At 36.6% G+C, this 15,781-nt stretch overlaps 1 protein-coding gene and 1 long non-coding RNA gene across 10 annotated transcripts in view; one reads left to right on the top strand and one right to left on the bottom strand.

The window, feature by feature from the left end:
• FBXW7 (F-box and WD repeat domain containing 7) overlaps positions 1 to 15,781 on the bottom strand; it is a 212,832-nt gene that overhangs the window by 129,228 nt on the left and 67,823 nt on the right. For 3 of the 7 annotated variants that reach the window (XM_089302350.1, XM_008267326.5, XM_089302352.1), the window contains 2 exons: positions 14,340 to 14,385; positions 8,543 to 8,704 (listed from right to left, as the gene is read on the bottom strand). The exons of 1 other annotated variant lie outside the window; for it this stretch is intronic. In XM_089302350.1, coding sequence (XP_089158476.1) covers positions 8,543 to 8,653 — 111 coding nt within the window. In that variant the 5' untranslated portion in view covers positions 8,654 to 8,704; positions 14,340 to 14,385. The remainder of the gene's footprint in view (positions 1 to 8,542; positions 8,705 to 14,339; positions 14,386 to 15,781) is intronic. 3 more of the 7 variants (XM_089302354.1, XM_089302351.1, XM_051819992.3) reach the window with 1 other exon arrangement.
• LOC127483256 (uncharacterized) overlaps positions 1 to 15,781 on the top strand; it is a 37,979-nt gene that overhangs the window by 4,330 nt on the left and 17,868 nt on the right. The gene's annotated exons all lie outside the window — the stretch shown is intronic.

The following is a 15,781-nucleotide window of genomic DNA, read 5'->3' as shown; positions in this document are numbered from 1 at the left end:
TAGATGAGGAAATACGAAAGTATCAGGAAAAGCCTCATTTTCTTTATGGAAAGCTAAATAATTTGTTAACAATACTTATGAACATTTTTAAACACTGGGAGAAGAGTAGTCACAGCAAAAAAAGGAAATGCAGTCAGTGAAAAAAACTTTGGATTTTTAATGAAAATTTTGAAATTATACATACTAAAGGAGAAAAGTATAAAGAACCAGTATATATGCACAGATCACTCATGCTCATTAATTTCTCAAGGTATTACCAATATTACTCCACTTTTTATTCTTTTTTTCTAACACAATTTAAAGTAAATCCCAGATAACATGTCAATATCTCACCCAATCATGCACATCACTATGCACCTTTAACTGACTTGGCCATTGCCTTTCATACTCATAAAATCATTAAATCCTCTCATGAAATGATATTTCCATAATACTAACTTAGTAAATATTCAAATTTCCTACTGTCTTAAAATAATTTTTACTCAACTTGATCTAAACAGAAGCCAAAGGAGAACCACTCTGTATACGGCCATGATTTTTTCACAACTCTTTCACGTGAGATCAATTCCCTAGGGATACCCTTTTACTGTTTCTCATACCATTAACTTGCAGAAACCATGTTAGGTATCTTATATTCTAAAATTGTCTTTGTGTTTCTTCATTGCATCACCTACCTTGTGTCCCAGTCTCCTATGTTTCCTACAAATAACTTTTGGTAACGATTATTTCAAAAGCAATACTAGCCATAGAACCAGGAGACATAAACGTCTTCACTTCAGGGAATCAAATAGCAAATTAAGTCTATTGGTAATTTTTAAACATGTTGAAATGAATCTGAAAATTTTAACATAGTGCAATAGCTCTGAAATGACAGAAGAGGGAACTATAATATTTAGGAATTACACACTAAATCAATTAGGTTTAAAATTCTGTTTAAAATTTAAATTTTGTTGAAAACTTTGTTTAAAATTTAAACACTGATTTCAACTTAGCAATAATTAAAAATATGAGTTACTTTTTCTATATCCTCCTTCTAAAACACAAGCAATCAAAGAGCCTACAATACAGAAGCAAAAGATTTTAAATAAGAGGATAAACACAATGAATGGATATTTATAAATTGAATCTAATAAATATTAGCCATTAAAAAAACTACCATTGAAAATTACCCTAACAATGCACTATCACTTTCCAAATCATTTCTTTCAATACCAGGCACTTCTGAATAAAACTAATGTATGTATTTTTAAGTTAATTTTATTCATAAATTCAAAATGTGTTTTTAAATTTTTATAAAAAAGAAACCTAGAAATTAAAGATTTTAAAGATAATTATTATTTATTATCCTTTATTCCAAAGTAAGTTGCAGAAAGTCTTTAGTAAGTTTCAAAAATAAGCAATATAGTCTACCATGATGTTTGTGCTAACGAATACTGATTTCTTATTAAACTAGAAATTTAATTTATATAACATAAGTCTGTGACTTTAATTAAAACTATGTTATCAAAGTATAAAATAAAACAGTAAATGTATACACAAATGTTTGCTACCATACCAACACAAGACAGAAAAGAGTCACATAAATATAGGATAGGAAAATACTCAGGTACGCCTTCTGTCACTATCTAATACAATCTCCTTTATTCGTTTCCAAAAAATATATGCTACTTATTTCCTTTAGAGCCCACACCAGCGGAAACACCTTTAACATTCACACTTCCAGTAACAGTCCGTTTATGACAATCTAGATATTCTCTAAGAAGATATAGGCTTTCTTTCCCATCTTCTTACTTCCTTCTGAGTCTGGATCATTAGCATCTTACATGTGCCACTTTTTACTAGCATTCTCATTACGATGAGTTAGGCATTCTCTAAAGATAATGTAGGTTCTCTCAACTTTGTTTCTCACCTCCTTCAGAGATTTGGCCAAAAGAGACTCTGACAAATGTATTTCTATGAATAGTACATTTGATGCAATTTAGGCTTTTTCTATGTTTCTCAAAATTTTACCAGTTTCCACCTACTACTCAGTGACTTCCACATTTTTAGACATTTGTAGAATTAGGCGTTTGTAGAATTCCACTTATATCAAGGGACTTCAAAAAAGTTCATGGAAAATGTGCATCAAGAAAAATACCAAGTGTGAATTTCAATTTTTTTGCACAAAAATAAAACATTTTAATTCAATTTTTACGAAACTTTTGAAACATCCTTATAAGTGTCAAAGTCTATATTAGCTTCCAATGGCTGTATATCAAACTACCACGAACCTAGTAGCAAAAAATAATAGAAATCTAGTATTACACGTTCTTGAGACCAGAAGTCTAGTGAGTTCTAGAAGCTCTGGAACAGAGTAGGTTTCCTTGTCATTTCCAGCTTTTAGAAAGCTGTCTTGAATTCCTTAGTTTATTCCAAACTCCACTTCAGTCTCCTCATCTTCCCTCTCATCCTGACCGTTCTGCCTCACAATTACAAGGACTCCGTGACTGCACTAGGCTCACCTGGATAGTCAAGAACAACCTCTCTGCCTCAAGATCCTCAACTTAACCACAATATACAAATGCCTTTCACCAGTAAAGTAACACATTAACAGACCTAGAAATTAGAACATGGACATCTTTCCAGGGCTATCATTCCACCAAACAAAATACAACACACACACACACACACAGAAGAACTATAAAAAGAAAATACAGGGGCTGGCACTGTGGCGTAGCAGGTAGAGCTGCCGCCTGCGGTGCCAGCATCCCATATGGGCGCTGGTTTGGGACCCGGCTGCTCCACTTCTGATCCAGCTTTCTGCTATGGCCTAGGAAGGCAGTAGATGGCCCAAGTCCTTGGGCCCCTGCACCTATGTGGGACACCTGGAGGAGGCTCCTGGCTCCTGGCTCCAGATGGGTGCAGCTCCGGCCATTGTGGCCATCTGGGCAGTGAAACAGTGGATGGAAGACTTCTTTCATTCTCTCTCTCTCTCTTTCTCTCTCTCTTCCCCTTCCTACTTCCATCCCTCCCTCCCTCCTCTCCTCTCTCAGTGTAACTGTGACTTTCAAGTAAAATAAAATAAATCTTAAAAAAAAAAAAAAAAAAAGAAAATACAGACTGCTTCAAAAAAAAAAAAAAAAGGCTTTTGAACTTCAAGACACTAATAAAAAATGAAAAGGCAAGTCACAAACTGGGAAAGCCCTAATAATTCCAAGGCGCTTGTTTCTAACTATATAAAGAACTCTTACAACTCAGTAAGACAATTCAAAGGGGAAAAAATAAGCAAAAGATTTGAGAAAGCATCTCAACAAAAGAAAATATATTAATAAATATAAACAAGCACTGGCAGAGATGTCCAGCATTATGACTAATTAGGCAAATATAAATTAATACCACAATGAGCTGTCATTACATAGCCACTAAAACAGGTAAAATCAAAATTGACCATGAAAGTATTCTGAGAACGAAGATCAACTGGAATGCCCACACATCACCAGTGGTAATATAAAATGGCACAACCACTTTGGAAAGTTTGGAGTTTCTTATAAAGAAAAACATATACCCATTATATGACTTAGCCATTCTAGTCACAGGAGAAATTAAAGCACACGTACACTTAAAAAAACTACATACACATGTTTGTTTGTGGACCCTTTATATATAATAGTCCAAAACTACTAACAACTCAATCTAGTAACAGGTAAATGGAAAAAGGTAAAAACAAATTGTGATATATCAAAAAATGGAAAACTATTTCCCAATAAAAAGGAATGAAGTATTGATATTTCATCTAATAATATAGGAGCTGGAGAAAAGAAGCCAAACAAAAGAGAAGGCGCAATGTATGATCTACTTACACAACATCCTGGAAAATACAAACTAGCCTACTGTGACAACAGGCCAGTGAAGATGCCGTGCCCCACACTGGAGTACTTGGCTTGAATACACAGCTCCTGCTCATAATTCTAGCTTCCTGCTAACGCAAACCCTAAGGGGCAACAGTGAGGATCAAGTAATTGAGTTGCTTCACCTATGTAGATCTGGATTGAGTTACTGCACCTACATGGGAGATCTGGATTGAGTACCCAGCTCCCAGCTTCCAACCAGGCTGGTCCCAGTGATTGCAAGCATGTGGGGAATAAACCAGCAGACAGGAGCTCTCTCTCTCTTTGCCTCTCAAATAAGTTCTTTCAATTTGTTTTTTTTTTTTTTTTTTTTATTTTTGACAGGCAGAGTGGACAGTGAGAGAGAGAGACAGAGAGAAAGGTCTTCCTTTGCCGTTGGTTCACCCTCCAATGGCCGCCGCGGCCAGCGCGCTGCGGCCGGCGCACCGCGCTGATCCGATGGCAGGAGCCAGGAGCCAGGTGCTTTTCCTGGTCTCCCATGGGGTGCAGGGCCCAAGCACCTGGGCCATCCTCCACTGCACTCCCTGGCCACAGCAGAGGGCTGGCCTGGAAGAGGGGCAACCGGGACAGAATCCGGCGCCCCGACCGGGACTAGAACCCGGTGTGCCGGCGCCGCTAGGCGGAGGATTAGCCTAGTGAGCTGCGGCGCCGGCCATCAATTTGTTTTTTAAAAAAATAAAACTATAGTAACTATCATTTTCTTTTATACTACAAACTACAGACAGTAATGCTTTATATATCTCATCATTCCTAACAATCCCTTCTGACTGCCTGTGGATTCTAATAGGCATGGGAGGGGGCAGCACGGAGAAACTCTCTTCCATAACTATAAAGTAGAGAATAAAGTGGTTTCAATGGGTATTAGAGGAAAGGGAAAGGAGGGAGTCTGGAGAGAAGACAGCCTAGGGGACCAACATGTCAATTTCTAAAAGTCAAAGACAGTTATATAAACTGTCTTCCAAGGCATTAACGTATAATTGAAATTCATACCACAAACTAAGATATCACAAAATACTTTGGTCATGAAGGGCTACCTTTTAAAAATCAAAGTATATGCTATATTACTAAAATAGTTACATAAAAAACATTTTAAATTGTTTTCCTATCTAGAATATATTGCATGAAATTTAAAAATTGCTAATTTCCATAATAAATGGATTAGGAGAAATCAAAAATCCTCAAAAGCAAAATCTTAGGAAAGAAAATAAAAATGTACTGTACTTATTCTGAGTTAAAGTAGTAGCCAATCATCCATGGCAAGAAAAATACTAAACAATCAAACAGATGTTTATTTTATACCCATTAACAGTATGAAATAATGGTATATATTTTACCCCTAATAGAATCCTTTTCAAATTGAATCACACATGGAACGCCCATATTTAAAGGATATTAATATTATATTGAGTTCAAAAGTATTTCATTTAAAGATAGAGAATTAAAAACAAAGTGACTGTCTTAATAAATATAAATACATGTAACTCTGGATTTTTATCAGTTTGGGCAATTTATTTCTATATTGTTGTACTTATACTGTATTAAAACTCCCAAGAGATAGAATCCAAAGCTAAATCACTATTATTAACTGTTAAATTCCTTATTGTAAATATATACAACTAAAAATATCCAAAACTTAAGCTATTAAAATTACCTGTGTGGCCAGCGCTGCGGCTCACTAGGCTAATCCTCCGCCTTGCGGCGCCAGCACACTGGGTTCTAGTCCTGGTCGGGGCACCGGATTCTATCCCGGTTTGCCCCTCTTCCAGGCCAGCTCTCTGCTGTGGCCAGGGAGTGCAGTGGAGGATGGCCTAAGTGCTTGGGCCCTGCACCCCATGGGAGACCAGGATAAGTACCTGGCTCCTGCCATCGGATCAGCACGGTGCGCCGGCCTCAGCGCGCCAGCCGCGGAGGCCACTGGAGGGTGAACCAACGGCAAAGGAAGACCTTTCTCTCTGTCTCTCTCTCTCACTGTCCACTCTGCCTGTCATGACCTTACTGACAAAGCACAAAGAACACAAAATCTGTATCCACATCTGAGCCTTGCCGCCATCCTCCACTCCTCTGTCTATGATGTGCAGTCACCATTCTTAGAACTTCACAGGAGAGAGCACAGATGCTCCTCATCTTAATGAGTGTCCCTCGTCTCCTCTCATGACTGTGACTAGGAGCTGTGCCTGTGTCACTATGCAGCATGGAGACAGTTACGTGGCATAATGCTAGCCTGGGAAAAGATCACTATCTGAAGGATGGTTTCTACTAATGCTATCATATCACTTTCGCACCATCATAAAGTCGAAAAAGCATGAAGTCAAACTGTTGTAAGTCATGACCCACCTGTACACCCAGTGAGAAAACTTCTAAGATAAACAATGGGTTACACATTTTCTTTAAAATGACAATTAGAACAAAAAGAAGCAGCTCCTATGAGCCAGGAGCCATCCTGGTGCTATCAGACAGCCAGGCTGCGGCACTCTTCTGCTGAACATCAAACAATTTCACAGAACATCAATATCAGACAAGGCCACTTGGTGACCAGGAGACATCAACACGAAAACAAGACCACTTGTATGCATGTCTAAGTAGAGACAAAACACAAACATGGTCCAAGACACAAAATACCAAACATCTTCCCCCCTCAGAGTGACCGCTGCTTAACAACTGTGGCTTTAGTCTCCCTCTATTTTGCTCTCCCTGTATTTAGGATTTGCTGAGATACCAAATGATAAAATTAGTCCTGATTTCTGACAGTACCCAACTCCTGCCTGGAGCATCACAAAATCACCCAACCAAAGTTCAAATCCTTCAAGTCCTTCCTACCATCTTCTTATTGAGAACCCCTATGATTTTCCATCTTGTGTATTCTTTCTTGGTGCAGTAGGTAGCATATCAATTTGTCTAACTGTCAGATTTCCTAGTGGTGTGCTCTCCCGGAGGGCATTAACAATGAGAAGCAAATGCTCTCCACCGGCTACACTAACAGTGCAGTATACCAACAGTATCTAATGTGGAAATACTACATAGGTGTTTTTAAATAGAGTAGACATTTCAACTCAGTGTAATAACTCATTCAAGCAAGAAGCCTCAATGGACTATAAAATCATTAGGTAAAAACATGGTAGCAAACAGCAGAGTCATGTGGCTTCCGAGTCTCAACCTCAGATTTATAAATTACGAAGAAGCAGTGTCTGTACAGAGAAGAGATCTGTTTATCACTACTCTGAGTAAATCATCAATCTTAACAACATTAATAAATTGAACCATAAAAAGTGACTCCAAATGGGCTATACTGAAAAGCATACATTATCACGTATGTTGTAATTGTGAATCCATTCATAAGGGAGCAGAAAAACCTGAGAATGTAGGGTTTTCTACAAAGCAACTGGCTAGACTCTTCAAAAAGTCAGTGTCATAAAATGCAAAATCAAGGTAGCAGAATGTTTCAAGAATCTAGCCGTGACAGTCACACACAATGAGTCATCCTGGATTGAGCAGGCACCACTGGGTGAGGAGAGCTGGTGAGGGCAGAGATGGAAATTATAAAAGGCTTTAGGTAACTGGGAAAATCTGTAAATGAATTATGTTGTTAGATTTTATCAAATTAGGGATAATCTTCATAGGAATAAAAATGGTACTGTGGGTGTACATGGAAAATATTTTATTCTTATTTTACGAATGCTTAGTATTTATTACTAAAGTGTCAAGATGTCTAAAACTCACTAATTAATTAACCAAAATAAAATTTTATGTTAAATGTAGATATGGATACAAACAAAATATACAGAATATAAGAAAATATAGTGAGATATTAACAAAATATAAAGTTATAAGTCTAGGTGAAGACTGTCACGTTATCATTGCACTATTCTCTTTAGTCCTGAAAATTTTTAAATAAAAGGGGAAAATAACAAAAGACAAAAAAACTAGAAATTTTTTAGAATCTAAAAAACTTTATAAAAATAGATAATGCTTGCAGTTTGGAAACAAGTAATATGAAGTTTAATATGTCAAACTTTTTATTTCTATATTGAAATAGTAAAGAAACAATAGAACAAACACCACAAATAACTTTTTTAACTGACTGCAAACTGGGAAGATGTTTTTGAAACATATATCGGGGGCAAAGGATTAAAAGATTAACCAAATTTTTAAAAGCAACTTTAATAGAAAAATTAGGAATATATAATATGCAATTCACAGAAGAAGTAGCCAAAAACTTACCAAAAGATATTAAATCTCACTAGTAATAAAGTAAACACAAATCAAAACAATGAAGAAACATTTTCAGCTCAATTATAAAAAAGTGATAATGAGGGAGACAGGGAAAAGGAAACTCTCATCCATTGATGAAGTAACAGCTGAAGGACAATGTTACAATGTCTATGTTTAATGTTTAGATCCTATTATGCTGCAATTACACTTTTTGTTATTACCCTAATGTCCAGAGGCATAATAAGGTTTCCTGCTGCAAACTTGCTTGTGATACCAAGAAAATCAAAATGACTTTAATCTAGCAAAAAAGGGAAAGTTAACTATTAAACTATAGTACAATCTTAATATGGAATACTAAATAGTAGAGTAAGTCAGATTTTATATGCTAATATGTAAGTATCAACATGGCAGAGACACCAAATTTTTTAACCAAAATTCATTCTCACCTTCCATAGTAACAGGATTGTAGCTGAGCGCATGACTCCCTTGCAATTACATGTAACTAAATTCTCACCAAAGGAGGAAGAGTTTTGGAAGTAATGTATGTCCTTCTGCATTGGGTATTTTAAGAGAACAGGTATCCAGGTTATCTCCCTTTCCTGATACAGCTGAAAAAAACATGAGAATAAAGCACAATGGAGTGATGGAGCCAAAAGATGAAAGAAGCCTGGGTCCCCAGAAGAGCACATGAGAAAATCTCACCACCAATCAGTATGTGAAAAACTCCAGCAAGTGATCCCATTACAACTAGAATTAAAACTTAAATTCCTTACCTTAGCCTATCCAGGCCATATATAATTTAGCCTTTGTTTTCCTTTACAACCTTATCTCCTACTAGTAGGCTCCAATCTCATTAGATAAATATTATAGGATTCCATTATATGAAATATGGAGATAAGGAAAATTCATGAAGACAAACAGTAAAAATTACCAGGGACTAGGAAAGGCAAAAAGAGAAATACTACTTAATGGGTATAAAGTTTCTGTTTGGAGTGATGGAAAAGTTCTGGAAACAGTGGTGACAGATGCACACCACTGTAATCATCAATAATGTTAATGAATTGTACATCTAAAATGATTAAAATGGAAAACTTTATTTTATACATATTTTACTACATTTTCAAAAGTAAAAAAAAAAAAAACTATATTACTGAGAAGTGTAACAGATAACCTAAATAAAGGAAAGATCTGTTCATAACTTAGAATACTAAATATTGTTGAATGTCAACTTTTCATTGTATGTCTTACTATGGCATGTGCATATTTAACACTATGGATCATGTGAGTTCTCAAAATCTCGACCAGACACTTCACAAAAAGAGATACTGAAATGGACAAAAACTCATGAAAAATGCTCAACACTGGCATCGGGGAAGTGCAAATTAAACCAGACAGAAATACCTTAACTTTGTGATAATGCTACATATATACATTAGAAACCCAACAATACAACATCATAAATTTTCCTTTAAGTCATAGATAATTTTTTAAAATAAGGAAGATATGCAGTTTTTATTGATTACAAAAGTTATAATAGATTACATATTTACGAGTTTTGATATTGATTCCTGCCTTCCTGTAATGGCACTCGGGCTGATGAAGTTCCTTCAGAATTGCTTGTAATGGGGTCAGACAGTGAAAAGTCCTAGTTTCTGTTTATCTGAATACATCTTTATTTTTTTGAATCTTAGGTGGATATAGAATTGTTACTTGATAGCTTTCTTTCCTTTCAGCTATTTGAATATATTATTTCCATGTTTTCTAGCCTCCATTTTTCTTATAAGTTATTTTTCTCTTGCTGCATTCATGATTTGGACAATTTGGCCACCTACATAGCTAGATGGGTTGTTTCTGTGTGTTTATGCTGATGTTTGCTGTGCTTCCTGGACGTGTAAATTGGTGCTCTCCACCAGGCATTATTTATTCTCCTGAGACTCGACTCAGCTGCATGCTCAACACTGGGTATGTTGTCACAGGCGTCTCAAACTCTGTTCATTTGTCTCCACTCTTTCTATCTTTCAGTGATTAGTTTGTCATCTCCAACAGCTGATTTTCTTTACCTAATTACATTTCACATATACCCCTTTTTTAAAAAATTTGAGCCAGGGGTAGAAGAGAGAGTGTGTTCTCATTGCTTGCTTACTCTCCAAATGCTAGCAAAAGATATGGGGCTTGGCAAAGCCAAAATTGGGATCCAGGAACTCAATCCAGGTCTCCCAGATGGGTAGCAGGGACTCAACTGCTTAAGCCATCTCCTGCTGCTTGCTAGAATCAGGATTAGACCCAAGACTCAAACCCCAGGCACTCCAGTGTGGGATGTGGGAATCCCAACAGATACTGATTTTCTCAACCCTAAAATTCTCTTTTTTACTCTTCTTTTTCAAAAAGCTTGTTATTTATTGTTTTATATGAAAAAGCAACAGAAAGAGAAAGAGAAAGAGAGAGAGAAGTCTTCCACCTGTTGGTTCACTCTCCAAACACCTGCAATAGCCAGAGCTGGGCCAGGACAGCTCCATGCAGTCTCCCACATGGATGGCAGGGACTGAAGTCTTGAGCCATCATCTTCTTTTTCCCAGCATGTGTATTAGCAGAAAGCTGGATGGAAGCGGAGTAGCCGGCAGTGGAAACAGGCACTCCAGTGTTGGATGTGGGTGTCCTAAGTAGCCGCTTAACTTGCTGCACCACAACACCCATCCCTCTTTTGCTTCTTCTTTGCAGTATGTTTCTCTGTTGAGATCGCCTGTCTGTTCACTCAGTAGGGCTATTTTTCTTTAATCCTTTTAACACAGGATTCTTTAATTCTTCTGATTATACTTAAAGTTGCTTTAAAGTCTTTCAAGAGTTTGAAATTTCTAGCCCTACTTAAGACTAGTTTATACTGATTAATTTTCTTTAACTGGAAATGGGCCACATTTCCAATTTCTTTGCATATCCAATAATTTTGGTTAAAATGGACATTGCTAATAGCATATTTTAGCAATTCTGGTTTTTGTTATATTCTTTCAAAGATCTGTTCGGTTTTGATTTTGGTGTTATATAGTTCTAACAGGCTTGCCTGAACTCAAACTACAAATGCCATCTCCTCTGTGGTGAGCAACAACTGATTTCACCTTCTAGCTGCTGCTTTCTTTTAGTCTGATGCTCTGTGGATTATCCCTGCACCTGAGTAGTTTGGTGGTCAGCTAATGAACTGGGTTCAGATTCTATTCAGATAGATGATTCACAACACCGGGTGTTACGCTACTTTTAGGATTTCTCCCCTTAATTTTAACCATGCCGTTAGCCCCATTTTGTGTCCTCTGACACCTCAAGCCAACTTCTGGCTACCTAAACTGCATGCAGGTAGAGGAATGGACTCAATCAAAAAACAAACAAGAGCAAACACAAATCTCACATGAGTCAGTTCTTGTCCAATAGTAAAAGTCACATAATGATAAAAAATAACTTAGGACTCTGATCCTACAGAATTTTTTTTAAAAACATGTAATTAATAAAGCAGAGGAAAACTACATATGTCATAGTAGATGTACAAAAATGTTTTTGTCTACCAGTTTTCTGCACAAGCCTAAAATCAATGAGATTCTCAAAATCTATTTTTTCTTCACAGAGCAAAGACCTCTGATAATACTCTAAATCTAAAAGGCAATGGTTTATTATGGTGTGAAATCAAATATGCAGTTACAGCCATGACTGTCTCAACTATTAAGGACGGCCCCTCCCTTCTCTAATCCAAAAAAAGGAACATAAATTCACGAGACTAGTGGCAATAAACGTATCACACAAAGCTAATATTTTCATGGTAAGACATAGGATCAAAATATAAGGATTTCCTTAAAACAATTAGCTCGGGAATTGAAACACAAATGCAAAAATAATTGCCTCCTTTGGGCTTTGGCTGTCAAATACAGCAAATGCCAATGCTTTCTCAGAGTTCTGTGATAATTAAAACCTTGTCACAGAACTAAACTATCAATGAATATTTATTTAAAAATCAATTTGCAATATGACACTGAAAACACAAGAATTGAAGGAAAGAGATAAAAGATTAGGTTTCACCAAAATTAAAAAGATTTGTGGTCTGAATGACACCATCAAAAAAGTAAAGGAGACAATCCACAGAATAGGAAAAATATTTGAAAAACATATATCCAATAAGGACCTAGTTCCTGGGACATATAAAGAAAGGGCATCACGCAATTTTTTAAATGGGCAAAGGATTTGAATAGATATTTCTGCAAAGAAGATAAGCAGTCAATAAGCATATGGAAATTAGAATAAAAAACCACAATGATATTCCACCTCATATTAATTAGAATGACTGAAATACAATATTTGTCCATGAGGATGCAAAGAAACTAGAGATTCTTATATGCTTATATACTACTGGTGGGACTGCAAAATGGTACACCATTATGAGAGTTTCTCAAAGAATTACACCAAGTTACTGTATTAGCCAGCAATTCTAGCCTATCCATATATCTACAAAAGAAACTAAAATCTATGTCTTCACAAAAACTTATACAAGAGTAAGAATGTTCACAACAGAGTGTTCCTAACAGCCAAAAAAAAAAAAGTGGTATACAATGGAATATTACTCAGCTACAAAAATGAATGAGATATTGATACACACTCTATATATTATGTTAAGAATATATATTATGGAAAGAAGCCAGACACAAAAAGACAAATATTATATGATTCTATTTTTGTAAAATGTTCAGAAATGGGCAAATCCATGTAAGCATAAAGTACACTGGTGGTTACCTAGAGCTAGGAGGTGAGAGATGGAGGATAGAAGGGAAAGTGATAGAGGCATCCTAAGATTAGAGATGATAACTGCACAACTCTGAGATTTTGCCAAACTATCAGTGAGATACGGTTAGGGTTGAATTTTCTGGTATGAAAACTATATCTCAACAAAACTGCCACTAAAAATAAATAAATTTACAAAGAGGAAACATACAACACAAACATATGTAATGCAAAGACAACCGGTTCCCTCTAACTCAAATTCATGCATTGATGGGAGAAAATTATAGTAAATGACTCCTCTCTATTAAATACATCTCAGGAAATCAGTTACCACATTTTACATGAGTAAAAATCTGTGAGATTGTCATTTGCTCCTAACACTGCTATACTTGTTACAACCATGCAGTAAGCCAAACAGTATAATTGTGGAATATTTAAGCATCCACTATCATTATTTTAGAATTTTAAAACATCACTGCTGAACTATTTATTGCTTCAAACACATGAAAAAGTATAAAAGAAACTAATGTTTATCATTAAATATGAGTCTACTTCAAAAAGACTGTAGAAAATGAAATTTAAAAATAAGTTTACTTTGGTGCCAAAAAAAATTGAAATCTATGCTCAATATTTCAAGATATGCATCTTCCACAAACTTTCTGTAGACCTCTCATGTTTTATCTAGGAAAAATCCTTTACCCAGTCCAATAATGTATTCCTCCATAAATATCTTTCATGGGCTACGTCAGAAACCATCACCAAAAGATCACATATTAACCATTTGATGACATGGTATCTATGCACACCTCTCCCACTTTTGAAGTATACTTACTAATTTTTAAATCGTGATTGACCAAAGCATTTATAATCACCATGCATGCAAATCTGAAACATTGCATAGCTGAAGGAAAATACATTCTGAGATGAACTCATCTACCTTTATTTAAAACTAAAATTGTGTAAGTTACTTTATCTAGTGAAATGATAAGTTTATAAAAGTCTTAACTGTTACACCTACAACATTCTTCATATTTTATTCTTGGCACAAAGAAATTGGACAGGAAACAAAATACAGCCTGGCTGTAGTAAGGGGGTTTATCTTGTCATGTTGTAGCAAACAAAACACCATTAGAAAGAGTCAAACAACGGACAGCTAAAGAAGAAATCTGAACTAATGTCAGCAGCTAACAGAGAACTATCATGAAAGTTGAAGTAGAGAAATTTCGGGTTCATTCCTAAAGTATTAGCATTCCTGCCCTCTAAAACCATCTTTTTTGAACTCTTAATATTTAATCTGCACACAAGAAGAATTTTCTGAAAACTGTTTATAAAAAGGGTCAGAAATGAAAAAACTCTACTGCCTAAGTAGAAGTTGAAAGAAACATAAATTATACTGATATTTTACATTGGCCATTGTAAATGTCATTCATTTAGCATATGTATAAACTTTAGTAACAGGAAAAGAATTTAACATGGAGAACAGGTACTTACCAAAAATTCATATGTCTTTAAAAATCTCACTGATGGTTGAGATTCCCTAAATAAAAAAAAAAAAAAAAAAAGAATTTTTCAACTGTAAGGTTTCATCTACTCTGTAAAATCTACACAAAAATTCCATTTACTAAAGTAGCATGTTGGTGTTCAACACTTTAAAATTTAAAGCATGTACTAAAACTTTGGCATATAATATAAAACATTTTAATAATTTTATAAATAACAAATTTCAAATGTAATATTTAGAGAAGCTAAAAAATTACAAAAATGTTGGAAGAGTCCACTAGACCACAAAAATAATGAGCTCTATCATAAATTTTAAAAATTACAGATCAGGAGTAGGCATGTGGAACACATGTGTGTGTCTGCCTTTCAAATAAAATTTGTTTTTTAAGTAGAACCAATGGGGCCGGTGCTGTGGCACAGCAGGTAAACCTGCCACCCGCAGTGCCAGCATCCCATATAAACACCAGTTCAAGTCCTGGCTGCTCCACTTCCGATCCAGATCTCTGCTATGGACCTGGGAAGGCAGCAGAAGATGGCCTAAGTCTTTGGGCCCCTGCACCCACATGGAGACATGGAAGAAGTTTCTGGCTCCTGGCTTCGGATCAGCGCAGCTCCGGCAGTTGTGGCCAGTTGGGGAGTAAACCAGTGAATGGAAGATCTCTCTCTCTCTCTCTCTCTCTCTCTCTCTGCAGCTCCGGCAGTTGTGGCCAGTTGGGGAGTAAACCAGCGAATGGAAGATATCTCTATCTCTCTCTATCTCTCTCTCTCTCTCCTTCCCTCCCTCCCTCTCCTTCTCTGTGTTTGTTGATAGCAAAAATAAAATGTAGGGGCCAGCACCGTGGCGTAGCAGGTGAGGCCGCCATCTGCGGTGCCAGAATCCCATATGGGCACTGGTTCAAGTCCCGGCTGCTCCACTTCCAATCTGGCTCTCTGCTATAACCTGGGAAAGCAGTAGAAGATGTCCCATGTCCTTGGGTCCCTACACCCATGTGGGAGAGCTGGAAGAAGCTCCTGGTTGTTGGCTTCGGTTAGGCCCAGCTCTGGCCGTTTGGGGAGTGAACCAGCGGATGAAAGACCTCTCTCCCTCTGCCTCTCTTTAACTCTGCCTTTCAAATAAATAGATAAAGCATTAAAAAATAAAAAATAATATTTAAATATTTTACCCATAATTTAAAAAACTGCATAAACTGGCAAATGAATTTTACTATTTATAAAAGTTGCTGTAATTAATTTTATAATAAACAAATTACATGCCCCTCTTCCAGGCCAGCTCTCTGCTATGGCCAGGGAGTGCAGTGGAGGATGGCCCAGGTGCTTGGGCCCTGCACCCCATGGGAGACCAGGAAAAGCACCTGGATCCTGGCTCCTGCCATCGGATCAGCGCGGTGCGCCAGCTGCAGCGGCGGCCATTGGAGGGTGAACCAACGGCAAAG

The sequence above is a fragment of the Oryctolagus cuniculus genome, chromosome 8 (genome assembly GCF_051225735.1).
Source record: "Oryctolagus cuniculus isolate XC-2025 breed Fujian yellow rabbit chromosome 8, ASM5122573v1, whole genome shotgun sequence".
Lineage (NCBI taxonomy): Eukaryota > Metazoa > Chordata > Mammalia > Lagomorpha > Leporidae > Oryctolagus > Oryctolagus cuniculus.
Note: the sequence above shows the minus strand (reverse complement) of the source record. Positions and strands in the feature narration are given on the sequence as shown.